Source organism: Megascapheus bottae, chromosome 12 (assembly GCF_031878675.1).
Source record: "Megascapheus bottae isolate mThoBot1 chromosome 12, mThoBot2.hap1, whole genome shotgun sequence".
NCBI classification, from domain to species: domain Eukaryota; kingdom Metazoa; phylum Chordata; class Mammalia; order Rodentia; family Geomyidae; genus Megascapheus; species Megascapheus bottae.
The window spans coordinates 57618231-57632354 of record NC_143520.1 but is presented as its reverse complement, the minus strand read 5'-3'; the positions used below and the strand labels follow the sequence as shown (position 1 = coordinate 57632354).

The 14124-nt window shown below is 38.9% G+C and overlaps 1 protein-coding gene across 1 annotated transcript in view; it reads left to right on the top strand.

Annotated features, from left to right (window-relative positions):
- The window catches only part of Cep295 (centrosomal protein 295), a 46949-nt gene that overhangs the window by 20850 nt on the left and 11975 nt on the right, over positions 1-14124 (top strand). Inside the window, 8 exon segments of the mRNA XM_090343041.1 lie at positions 710-802; positions 942-1045; positions 3174-3305; positions 5058-5155; positions 5629-8932; positions 10426-10606; positions 10721-10864; positions 13105-13260. Of these exon segments, the coding sequence (XP_090199167.1) occupies positions 710-802; positions 942-1045; positions 3174-3305; positions 5058-5155; positions 5629-8932; positions 10426-10606; positions 10721-10864; positions 13105-13260 (4212 nt within the window).

Sequence of the window (14124 nt, the reverse complement as noted above, 5' to 3'; positions counted from 1 at the left end):
CTAACTCCTTTTTCCATTGGTTATTTTCAAGGTAGGGTTTCTACACTAAGCTGGGCTTTGATCCTCCTAATTGTGCTTCTCCATCTTGCTGGAGATAACAAACTTGTACCAATATATTTCCTCCTCAGCTAGACTAAAAGGGGAAGTGAGGCTATGGCACAAGAGTAGAGTGGTAGCCTTGAGCTCAATAGCTCAGGACAATGCCCAGGCCCAGAGTTCAAGCCCCGTGACTGCCAAAAAGCAAAAAAGTTTCCTTGAATCTTGTTTTCTTTTCTTTTCCTTCCTTCCTTTCTTTCTTCTGGGCCAGTCCTGGAGCTTGAACTCAGGGCCTGGGAACTATCCTTGGGCTTTCTCAAGGCTAGTGCTGTACCACTTGAGCCACAGCACCACTTCCAGCTTTTTTCTGGGTATATGGTACCAGGAAATCAAACTCAGGGCTAGGCAAGCACTATACCACTAGGCTTCACTCCCAGCCTACCTGTTTTCTTTACCAGTTTCCCTAGTAACTAGTTTTTCTTATTATAGTCTTCTGTTCTATATTATGGTAAGAGGCTTGAGTTCAGTGGGTGATCAGATCTTTAACTAAGTGGTTCACTTCAGGTAGAATAAGATTGAATGGTTAATCTGAATGTCAGTTTTGTAATTTTGCTCCCTTTAAGCTTGACAATGATAATATGGTTATAATAACAGTGGTATAATACTATTGCAGTTATCCAAAGTGATACATTGACAATTGAGTCCGGACCACTTTCTAGTGAAGATAAACCACTTCCATACCAGACAGACATTGGAAAGGAACAAGGTATTTGTTTTTATTACATCCTCAGATTAAAGTTGCTATTTTTTCTAGCAGATTATGTCATAAATGCATGGTGGGAAATTGTAGTATGGTCAGAATTCTAAGTTATTGAAACTAATGGTTCTTTTGGACATTTTCATAGAAATAGATAACACTCTCCCTGGAACAGCTGTCACTCAGAACTCAATTCTACTTCATCCTCAAGAACAAGCCATCAGAGTTAGGACAGCAGCAAGGCAGAAACAGGTTATGTGAAATTTTATTTTTAAATATTTTCTTCTAGATACTATGTATTTGTTTAATCCATGTAATCTGTGTTACTCGAGCTAATTTTGGTATCTACCTAAAAAATTTCTACCTTTTCTTACACCAACATATAGCTGATAAAATGTATTTTGTCTTTGCTCATTCATTTGACCCTGTGTCTACTTTGTATTTTATGCTTGCATTATTACAAAATTTATAAGTTTTTAAGTTAGAGTTTTCTTTTAAAATATTGGTTGATCCTATCTAGTTTGTTGTAATCAATGCCTTATATACATAGTAAGTACCAAATGAAATACTCGTTGAATTATCAGGTCCTTGCCATAATGTTAGACAGCCAGGTAGGCTTCATGTAACCCCCAAAGATTTTGAAAAATAATATTTTATGTAAATTAATTTATTTGCTTGTTTTAGGGTTGGGTTATTTAAATTGGGTTTGTTTTGAGACATGGTTCTATATCTGTGGCTGGACTTGAATTCACCATCTTCCTTTTTCAGCTTTCTGAGTGCTAGGATTAGTTTGTGCCACAACAACTTAGTAGAAAAATTGTCTAATTCAGCTACTTAGCTAAAATTTTCTAGTTTCTTTCAGTTTTAATAAATGATGTTAATGTAGATTACCTTGAATTTGTTTATTACTACTAAGCTTAATGATAGGTTTGATTTCTTTTCAAAAATACAACTGGGAAGTGGGAATTTTGTGAATGACATTTATCTATCTCTCTTTCTCTCTACCTACCTACCTATCCACCTACCTACCTATCTATGGAATGGGGCTTGAACTCAAGACCTCTCATTTATCTTGTTTGTGGCTGGTACTTTGCAACTTGAGCCACATCTCTAGTCTAGTTTTGCTAGCTATTTAGAGATATAGTATGGTGGTCTGTACTGCAAAGACTGGCTTTGAATATGAGTCATCCAGGGGCCAACCTCCTTAGTAGCTAGGGTAGAGGTGTGAGTCATCAATGCCTTGATTCATTATTTCTTGTCAAGTGTTTTCTAATCTATTACAAAACAATGGTGTCCAATAGGACTTTTCTATGATAATAGAAGTGTCACACATCATTGTCAAATATAGGCACTGTTAGCCATAGGAACTGTTGAATGTTTAAGATGTGACTGGAGAACTAAATTTTACATTAGAATTCATGTAATTTGGCACATGTAACTAGCGGTTCACACAATACAGTACTAGCTGTGTGCCACAGACCTGCAAATAGTCTAAATTCAATGACTCCTGGGATGAAGAATAAGGAAGGAAGACATCAGTAACTCCACCATAGCCTCTATTGCCTGAGTATTTAGTCTCAGGTTGAGATAGTCTTCATTATATCTATAAGTGCTCTTTATAAAACTACCAAAGTGTTCCTTTTTTCACTTATTCAGTAAGTATTTGCAAAGCAGGTACTACTCTAGGTGCTACATTTGACAGGCAACAAAACTCACTAGTTCTTTGGCTTCCAAATAGGCACTGTACGCTGTCCCTAATAAATAAGATAGTTATTGGCGGCCTCAACTTTGAATTTCCTTGATGCTGTTTATGGAGTTTGGCTGCTCAGTGTTCAAGGCTTTTCTGGAAGTGGTTCTTCAGTGGTGATCATGGTTTTTTTCTTTCTGCCACATTAAGCTTTTTTCTCTTTGCACGTCTCTCCAGTACTTCCTTTGGTATAACTCCTGGTGATGATCCCTCCTTCTCTCTCCTTTCCTTTCCTTTTATTTATTTTCATCTTGCTGGTGCTGAGGTTTGAACTCAAACTTTGTAGGCAGATATTCTACAACTTGAGCCATATCCCCAGACCTGTTCTGATGTCATTTTTTTTTTCCAAACAGGGTCTTTTTTGCTTAGGTCTTCTGGGCTATCATCTTCCTATTTACACTTCCCAAGTAGCTGGGATTCCACATGTGCACATTCATGCCCAGCCTTATGTTTGTTGAGATGGGGTCCTTTAGATCTTCTCTGGCCTTGAGCCATAATTACCTAACACTCTGCTTTCTTTATAGCTAGGGTTACATGTGTGTGCCACTACACTTGGCCTAAACCTGTTTTTAATTTAATGAATATAAATTTTCTTTAAGTTTCTTAACAGAGCATACAATTCTTATTACCTAGATAATGGAAATAGAAGTGCAAAAGCAAAAGCAGTTGGAATTACTGGAACAAATTGAACTACAAAAGTTAAGATTAGAAACCGATTGCTTCCGAGCTCAACTGGAAGAAGACAAAAGAAAAAGGCAGTCTGAGGTAGGATACAGGAAATGTCATCCCTACATAAATGATTGCAGGGACAAGGGAATATGAACAGTCATGATAGTCGAAAACGTAAAATGAGAAAGGGTATCAATGTATGTGAATTAATGCACCTTCTATCTGGCGAATATCATGTAACCCTTTTATTAATTAAAATAAAATAAAAAATATTAAAAACAAAAAAATGTAAAATGACCTTCATCTACGTCCATTTGGTCATTTAATAAGCCTTTTTTGGTCATTAAAGTTATCTGTGTAGACAAGTGTGACTTTTTCTTTCAGTTTCAGTAGGCCACTGTAGGATATGAGCATGATGTATGTAATGTGTATATAGTGACTTTCGACTTGGCACTGAGGTAGAATATCTAATTTTTTTTTTTTTTGCCAGTCTTGGGCTTGAGCTCAGGGCCTGAGCACTGTCCTTGGACTTTCTCAAGGCTAGAGCTCTACCACTTGAGCCTCAGCACCACTTCCAGCTTTTTTCTATGTATGTGGTACCGAGGAATCGAACCCGGGTCTTCATGCATGCTAGGCAAGCACTTTAACCACTAGGCCAAACTCCCAGGCCTCTAATTTCTTTTTATAGAAGTGCCAATGTTTTTAATTTTGTGTTGTGTACTGACATAGGTATCACTGTATAGCCTGCCCTGCCCAAGGTAGCTTTAAACTTTTGTTCCTCCTGTCTCTACCAACTATAGCCACAGCACCACCTCTGGCCTTTCTATGTGTGTGGTACTGAGGAATTGAACCCAGACCTTCATGCATGCTGGGCAAGCACCCTACTGCTAAGCCACATGGCTAGCCCCCAGCTTTATTTTTTATTTTTAATAAAAAAATGGAAATTAAGACTGGGAATATAGCTCAGTTATAGAGCACTTGTCTAGGTTTGATCCCAAGCACCACAATAACAAATAAAAATAAAATAACCAATTTTATATATATATATATATATATTTTTTTTTTTTTTTTTTTTTTTTTTGCCAGTCCTGGGCTTGAGCTCAGGGCCTGAGCACTGTCCTTGGACTTTCTCAAGGCTAGAGCTCTACCACTTGAGCCTCAGAACCACTTCTGGCTTTTTTCTATGTATGTGGTACTGAGGAATCGAACCCGGGTCTTCATGCATGCTAGGCAAGCACTTTAACCACTAGGCCAAACTCCCGGCCCCCAATTTTATATTTTTATCATTCATGGGCCTTGAACTCTGGGCCTGGGCGCCATCCCTGAGCTCTTCAGCTGAAGGCTAACACTCTACCATTTGAGTCACGGCGCCACTTCTGGTTTTCTGGTGGTTATTTGAAGATAAAAGAGTCTCAAGACTTCAGTGACTGGGCTAGTTTTGAACCAGAATCCTCAGACACTGTGGCCATAGTCGGTAGAGTACTACCCTTGAGCCAAAGAAACTCAGGCACAGTGCCAGGCCCAGCGTTCAAGCTCCAGGACTAGCCAATTAGTTGGGCACCAGTGGCTCACGCCTATTATCCTAGCTACTCTAAGGCTGAGATCTGAGGATTATAGTTCAAAGCTAGCATGGGCAGGAAAGTTTGTGAGACTCTTACCTCCAATAAACTACTCGGAAAAAAGCTAGAGGTAGCTCTGTGGCTAAAGTAATAAAGTTCTAGCCTTGAGCAAAAGAAGTTCGGGGCCAGCACCCTGATTTGAAGCCCCAAGACTGGCAGAAAACAAAACAAAAAAACTCTAGCATTTGTTTCTGAATTTTGCCTTCTAATTAACTTTGTCTTTTATTAGGTCAGTACTACTTCTGCATCAAGCACTGTTATTTCTGATGAAGATAACCATAGGCAGATGATTCGTAACTATCAACAACAACTACTACAGCAAAACAGGTATTAGAATATAATTTCTGTGTGACAGTAGGCTTATGTCTTCAAGATTAATTATTTGATTTATATGAGCATCTGACTGGGATTTATTTAGAACTTAGTGTTTTGGTACCTCCAAGGATAATAGGAGTGTTGTTCTTCTCCTGCCCTGATTATACATAGTCCTATGTTGCTGTTTAACTTCAGTACCTAAACACTTGAGAACGTGAGGCCTTTTTTTTTTTTTTTTTGGCCATTGTGGGCTTGAGCTCAGGGTTTGAGCACTGTCCTTGGACTGTCTCAAGGCTAGAGTTCTACCACTTGAGTCTCAGCACCACTTCCGGCTTTTTTGTTTTCTATGTATGTGGTACTGAGGAATTGAACCTGGGTCTTCGTGCATGCTAGGCAAGCACTCTACCACTAGGCTAAATTCCCAGCCCCATGTGAGGCCTTTCTTAAATTAAAAAAATACTTGTTTTGTGTTTGATTTTTGATAGGTTACACAGACAGTCTGTTGAAACAGCCAGGAAACGGTTACTAGAGTATCAAGCTATATTAAAAAAGAAGTACCCTCCTTCCTTAGCTACATCGTTGGTACCTGATTCTATTGTACCAGATCACTGCGATCAAAGTAGGAGTCCAAAGTCAAGTCCCTACAGATACAAGCCTGTACAACCCATACTGTCCTCCAAATCAGAACAAGGTCATATTCAGTCACTAAGACAGATCCATATCCCACAAAGACAGGTGGGAGCCTCAGAAATACAGAGCACTTCAGATGTTTTAGCCAAGAAGTCTTTAGGCTTACAAGAACATTTAAGGCAATTCTCTTCAGCTGAAACACAACAGACAGGCTCTAAATTGATCCCCAATGCGTCTCTCATACTTTCAAGGGCTTTGTCATTTGATAATGGACAAATACAAAATACTAGAGAACTATCTGAAACATTTAGGGTAACAACTTTTCAAGCACTGGATTTTCAGCAAATGTCACAGGACAGTGAGAATACATCTTCTAAGGTTACTGAAGCTTCTTCATTCCTACCACTGGTACCTGAACATTCTTTTACTCTTCTCCCTGTTGAAATGGAATCTGGAAAAATTCAGGAACCCTTATCAACCGTAAGCTATTCTGTAGGCAGCCAGATGCATAGTCAGCCTTTGACATCCTCGGAGACTATCAAAGTCCACCAAGACAATTTGAAGGCTCTTCAAGAAAAGTTAGAACTACAGAAGGATATTCTTCAAGCAAGACAAGAAGCACAAGAGAAACTGCTATTGTATAAACAGAAGGAATTGGAAGCGCAGATTGGCTTCTCTATATTTCTTCCAGTGGTAGCAGATTCATTTGCTTCACTGACTTCTGCCAAAGCTGAATCGGAAAGAGCCCAGGAAGCTTCTGTAGCCAAAAATGCTACGTTAGCGTCTTCAAGCAATCCTGTGATCCCACAACTTGTAAGTGTTTCACAACCTACATTATCACAGCAAAACAATTTAACTTTTCCCCATGAACAGTTGAATATTCACAAAGATAATCTTCAGGCTAGGCGGGAAGCTCAGGAAGTCTTATCTGTACATAAACAGTGTGATGTGGATGGAGGAGTATGTTCTGAACAGCCTCATCAAATAGTTCAGCATATGTTTACTTCACTACCTTTTGCTGATACCAAGTCTAGCAAAATCCAGGAACAAACTTTATCTAACAATGAGGAAGAGTTTCTATCAGTCCCATCTGAAATCTCAGTGTCTCAGGATGGATCTTTGAGTTTCTTACCTCTACATGATAGTTCAAAGTTACTTCAAGAACAGCTGGCTACACAGAACGATGCTCTTCCAGCTAAATATGATGTCCAAGTGGAGGAACTTTTAAATAGACCAGAGGATTTGAGGGACATTCAGCCTGGGCATATGAGTTCTTTCCCACCAGTACTTGCTCAACCTATAGATGCTTCACCAGCTTATATTGAAGCTGAGCCTAGATTTCACAAACAATATTTATCTAAAAAAGAAAGCATAATTCCCTCTGATAATTTGATAAGCCCAGCATTTCAAGATATGTCACCTAGTTTTCTACAACATGGCTTGCCAAGGCAAGAAAATGTCACAACATTCCAAGAACAATCACACATACAGAGAGTAATACTTGGAGCTAGAAAAGAAACTCAGAAATTTGTATGCAAACAAACAGAATTGGAGAAAAGAATTTCTTCTGAACCAAGTGGCACCACTTCTCTATCACCAGCATCTGAATCTGGAAGATTCCAGGACTTTATATCCGTCAAGCCTGACAATACATGTCCCTTAATTCATTCTATAGGATTTCAGGAAAGACTTTTGAGATTTTCACAAGATGTTCTACCTCTGCCAGTTAATTTGGAGAAACACCAAGAATATATGAACACACCAAAAGAATTCTTCCAGTTTAGTCAGAAAACTCAAGATAATTCCCCTATAGAACAAACTGGTTTCTCTTTGTCCACACCTCAGTTAGAACAGCTTTCAGTTACCTCATTTCCTTCCACCGGCTCTAGTATAACCCAGGAACCAATTTCAATAGGGAGTGATAGTAAAATATCTTCAGACCATTTTCAGATCCCCCAATTACAGCACAGGCTCCTAACACTATCGCATTGTATCCAGCCTCAACAAGATAACTTGAAGGCACTTCAAGAAAAATTAGCTACACAGCGGGAAGCCATTATTCAAGCCAGACAGGAAGCCAGGGAATCAATATCTTTATGGAACCAGCAGGGTTGGAAGGAAAGTGTGTCTCTGGAGCAGGTTGGCATCTCATCCTCACTCCTAATAGCACAGCAACCACGTGCTTCATTACCTCTTACTGAATCTGAAAGAAGCCAAGAATGCTATCCTACAAGCATGGATAGTACAAGTCCCTCCAGTCATTCTGACATGCTCATTTTGCCTGAGAGGGTGTTGGGTTTATCACATACTGTTTTACCTGAACAAAATAATTTGATTCCACTTCAAGAGCACTTGCATGCACAGACTAATTCTTCTATTGAGAAAACCCAGAAAGAGTTAGTGTTGCCCAGACAACATGAATCTGATGCCCAAGTATCTTCTGAGGATTTTATCCATACTCACCATGGTGATTTGAAGACATTGCAGCAACGGTTAGACATACAAAGGAAAGCCATTCGCCTGGACCAAGAAGTTCAAGAAGAACTGCTTTTACAGAGATTAAGTAAATTGGAGAAAAGGGTATCATCTGAGCAGAGTAGCTCTTCATTGGCATGCCAGGTAGCACTTCCTGTTGCCGTCTCTGAAGGAACCCAAAAATCTTTCCCAACAGACATCAGGAATACAGAATTCTCCGCAGTACATGGTCAGCTTTTGAGCTCCTCACAGCCCATTCTGCCTCAGCAAGGTGATTTGAATGGGTATCGTCATGAAGACACCCAAGAAGAACTGCTTTTAAACAATCTGAGTCAATTTAACAAAATCGAATCTGCTGAGCTTGCTCTGTCTTCTTCCTTTCTATCTGAGGACCTAGAGCATTCATTCATTCCACTACCTTTTGCAGAAGCTAGACATACAAATACATATGGATTGATTTCATCATCTAAGAATGAACAGGAAGCTCCCGCAAGTCATTCTGAAATACTAGTATTTCAAGAAAGACTTCCGAGTTATTCACAGCCTATTGTACTTCAGCAAAATCACATGAATCTTGAGAAGCAGTTGGATCTACAGAGAGAAGTTTTACAGTATAACCAAAATGCCTCAGAAGAATTTCTCGATCATAGACAATCAACACTGCAGAAACCTAATAACGATCAGGTATGTTTTAACTTAAAAACCTAAAATTTAAGCAAATGTTTAAATCACCTTACTTTTAATTTTAGGACTATAATTTTTAGTGATGGAGGACAAGTGGTTTGACCTTAACTGCTTTTATCAGCTACCCTTACAATGGGGAAATTCAAATAAAAATTTATCTGCCTCATATGGTGTTTATGAAATCAATGCTTATTTGAATCCCAGCTAATTTTAAATGCAAACATTACAAAGTAATATAAATTTATAACACTTCTTTTTTCTGGTATACTCAGCTGGAATCCAGGTGATAGTTCATGCCAGGCAGTATCTCTACCACTAATCTAGAGTTCCTGTGAGAACATAGATTCTAATCTGGAATGGAGTTTTGTTAGGGATTTTACTGAAGTAGAGGTGTGGCTCAAGTGGTAAAGTATCAACCTTGAGTGAAACAGCCAAGTAAGAGTACAGAGCCTTGGGTTCAACCTCTTTGCTAGCACATACAAACACAAAACTGGACTCTTCTAGCTACTCAAGAGGCTGAGCTCTTAGGATCATGGTTCAAATCCAGCCCAGGCAAGAAGCCTATGAGATTTTGACTCCAATTAACCACAAAAAACCAAAAGTGGAGTTGAGGCACAAAGTGATAGAGCTCTAGCCTTGAGCAAAAAGAGCTCAGGGATAGTGCCTAGGCACTACTAGTTCAAACCCTATAACTAACAAAAAGGGAGAGAGGGAGGGAGGGAGGGAGGGAGGGAAGGAAGGAAAGAAGGAAGGAAGGAAGGAAAGAAGGAAGGAAGGAAAGAAGGAAGGAAGGAAGGAAGGAAGGAAGGAAGGAAGGAAGGAAGGAAGGAAGGAAAAAGAGGATAAAATTATAAAAATAACTCGGCAGAATTTTTCATATGCCATAGCAGACCTTCTTTATGTAATTGTTGACATATGTATATAGGTGCTATTTATGTATGGTACATTGTTGACATTTATATATTATTAAAACTAATATTCCTTTTCCTAATTACATTAGTGTGGATTGTTGTGAAGATATTTGTACAGTGATTTAGAACTGAATTTATTGCTCTTGCATCTGGAAAGACTGGCTTGGTCACTCAGACCTTCGTAGCCCTTTACATAGGAGACAAGAGTGTGTTCTCTTGCATGGGTGAATGTATGTTGTTGTATGTACTTGCTGATATTCGGGAAAGTTTGAATTGAGTTCAGAAGAAGCTCAAGTTTTGGGCATTAATATAGAGGAAAAGTAATGGAAATGGAAAGCAAAGAATAGCCAGGTATAATCTTTTGCTGAAGAGTACAGAGAAAACTTAAGTTCATATAGCCACAGTAATGGTAGTTTTTAATGGGAAGATCAACTTTTTAATATTGGAAACATACCTTGTATTTTATCTATGAGTAAAATTGTAATTGTGAGTGATGGAATATTGCTTGAATTGAGATTCTAATGTAACCAGATCTTCACATGATGGCTCAGCATGTCCTGTTTTGATCTGTACACTTTTCAGGCAGCTAAGCCCATGATTGGAAACTGTTTTAACATGCAGCAGATGGAGCATTTCAGAGAGTGGCTTCCTCATGTCCAAGACCTAGTGGGAGGTGATCAGGAAAGCGTTCGTCGTGCAGGTAGGGGCAACTCTGATGGTGGCGATCAACTGCCTTCAGAAGATACCAGTGTAACACTAAGGGGCAACATGATTGTACTGCACTTTGCTTTCATCCCCTGCAGCTTGCTCAATGAAGAGAAGCTTATAGTGTGCTAATAGATCTTTATTGTGCCTGATTTTGTCATTGAACTGATAGGTGAGCATCTAGACAAAGAACTGGGTAAAAGAGCCTCAAAGCCGCCTGTGGCCAAACTTAAATATGGACTGAACTTAAATCAACATGAACTTAGTGCTATACAAGAAATAGAATCACCAACAAGTGACAGAACTTCTATAGCAGGTAAACCATTGGTTTGATAAATAATATTTTAATATTTTGCTAGTTTTTTACAACTTTTTAGGCTACTAAAATTTATTTTAAAAAAAGACTTAGTCTTAATTTTGGGGAAAAAAAAACTTTTTACTTATAGGTTTTTAAAATGTAGTTAGGAGAGCTGGATGCAGTGACTTATACCTATAATCCTAGCTACTCAAGAGGCTGAGATCTGAGAATCGAGCTTCAAAGCCAGCCTGGGCATTAAAAAGTCCATGAGACTCTTATCTCCAGTTAATCACAAGTAAACCCTAAGTGGTGCTGTGGCTAATTCATCCCATGACTGACAAAAACAAAAAAGCAAATAAACTTGAGTGGCTGGGAGTGTGGCCTAGTGGTAGCTTGTCTAACATTCATAAAGACCTGGATTCGATTCTTCAGTACTACATATATAGAAAAGGCTAGAAGTAATGCTGTGGCTCAAGTGGTAGAGCTGTAGCCTTGAGAAAGCCCAGGGACAGGGCTCAGGCTCTGAGTTCAAGCCCCCAGGAGTTGGGGGGGACTTGTAGTTTAAAAAGTGAGATTAGGTGACTACTTGAAGTATTAGGTGATCACTTTTTATATATAGGAGGGAAGCAATTTACAGTAGACTAAAGTCATTGCTATATCCCATATTATGACATTCTTTCATGTTTCCCTTCTAAATCTGTTTAAGATGTCACTCAATTCTTTTTCTTTCCTATTGCTCTTCTAATTTCGTTACTTATTTCACAGCTCTCTCTTGCTGTCTCTATTATGATTATGATTTTTCTTTTTAATTTCCAGTACTGGGACTTAATCTCAGGAACTCCCATTCTCACTCAGCTTTTTTGCTTATTGCTGCTGCTCTCTACCACTTGAGCCATTTCTAGCCTTTTGCAAGTTAATTGGACATGAGTCTTGTGTATTTGTCTGCCCTGGCTGATTCCAAACTGAAATTCTCAAATATCCTCCTGAGCAACTAAGATTCTAGGCATGACCTCTAAGTACTCCCTGCTTTCCATTCCTGAAGATGAGTAGCTACTTTTTGTAATACCTGGTACCTTTAATTCCCAACTTTTTTTTTTTCTCTCCAGTCCTGGGCTTGGGCTCAGGGCCTGAGCACTGTCCTTGGACTTTCTCAAGGCTAGAGCTCTACCACTTTAGCCTCAGCACCACTTCTGGATTTTTTTTTTTTTTCCTGTGTATGTGGTACTGAGGAATCGAACCCGGGTTTTTGTGCATACTAGGCAAGCACTCTACCAGTAGGCCACACTCCTGGACCCCAGCTTTTTTGTGGGATTTAGCACTTGTTTTTTGTGTCACAGTATAACATTCAGAGGGGTGCATAAGTCTGAAGTTTATTTCAGTGGCTTACTAAGATAAATTTATAAGATAAATCAGTGGATTTAGGTCCACAGCTAAATACAGCCATATAAATATTTCCTAGGTCGTGAACAGTAAGCTCTATGGACTCTTCCCTTAAGCTTTCCTAATTATCCTTCCTTCTGAGCCTGTATCTTCATTTTTTTTTTTTCCTTTTTGCCAGTCCTGGGGCTTTCTTACGGCTAGCACTCAACCATTTGAGCCACAGCACCACTTCTGGCTCTTTCTCTGTATGTGGTACCAAGGAATTGAAGGTCTTTGTGCATAGTAGGCAAGCATTCTACCACTAGGCCAACTCCCAGCGTATATCTTGATTTCTTACATCACAGATTTGTTGTGACTGTTTCCTGAACTTAATACATACTATTCATGCATGTTATATCTTAAAATATGACTTGTCGTTAGTAGATTACCTGGGGTTTTTTTTTTCCTCTGATTAGTCGGTACTGAATATAATCTGGTATTAGAAAATAGGAGCATCCTTAAAAGCTTGTAAAAATGAAAATAACTTTGAAAGGTCTATGAACAATAGTTATTGTTTTGTTGTTTTGAAGATTTTAGATTTGGAGCCGGGAATGTGGCCTAGTGGTAGAGTGCTTGCCTAGCATGCATGAAGCCCTGGGTTCGATACCTCAGTACCACATAAACAGAAAAAGTCAAAAGTGTCACCATGGTTCAAGTGGTAGAGTGCTACCCTTTCAGCTCAGGGACAGTGCCCAAGCCCTGAGTTCAATCCCCAGGACTGACCAAAAAAAAAAATAATAATTTTAGATTTTTTTACTTAGTATCTATTTGCCATTTTAGTTTTAACTCAATGTATGTAGAAATTTAAGTAGAAATCTAAAAATCAATTTTCTTCTGAGATAAACGAGATGTTTTTGAAGACAGAGACCCCATGAGAGTCTCAATAAGCCGAGAACAAAATTTCCTTAAGAGCCCACCTGCCCACGACCCATTTGCTTGTCATCAACCATCTGCACAGGACACTATCAGAAGTGATGGCATCACTGAGGAAGCAGGTAAGAGAATTAAGTTGGAATTGGAATTGTAGGTATTGGTTACTAGTAAGTAACCTTAGTGACTATTTGGAATGAAACCATGATAGTACATGAGAGTGTTCTGTACATAGCACCTTACCTTGAATGGCTATCATTATTGATACATAGCTATTTCAGGGACTAGATTTTTCTATTTTAGTTACTCACATTATTTAATGTTAAATGCTCAGGTATTATATCTGAAATTTACTGGGAAAATAATTTGGCTTTTAATTGCTTCATTAAATAAATACCAATAGGAAGTAATAGCTCTGTAGATTTTGTGTTGACTACTTGTAACAATTCACATTTTAATATAGTACTATGAAATAGTTTAAAAATTCTGTGGTATTATCAGTGAGCTGCTTTAGATGATTAGAAGGAGGCTGGGAGTGTGGCCTACTGGTAAGAGTGCTTGCCTCACATGCACGAAGCCCTGGGTATGATTCCTCAGTACTATGGCTCAAGTGGTAGAGCTGTAGCCTTAAGAAAGGACAAGGACAGTGCCAAGAACCTGAGTTGAAGCCCCAGGACTAGGAGGAAAAATGATTAGGACTTTAAATCATCCCTACCACCTAATGACAATCAATGTTAATTTTCTTGCTTCTGGATTTATACATGCATACACCAAGCTGTTTTGTGTGCATTATCACTTACTGACCCTACAAAGCATTCTACCTCTACCTATGTCCTATAGTCAAAAACTACTGGGAACACACTTGCAGTTGAGCAGAGTGTATGTTCTGACACCAAAGGCAAACATGAAACACCTTAGTAAAAAGGTATTAAAACTTACTATAGGACCGGCAGTTGGGCCTAGTAGTAGAGTGCTTGCCTAGCATGCAC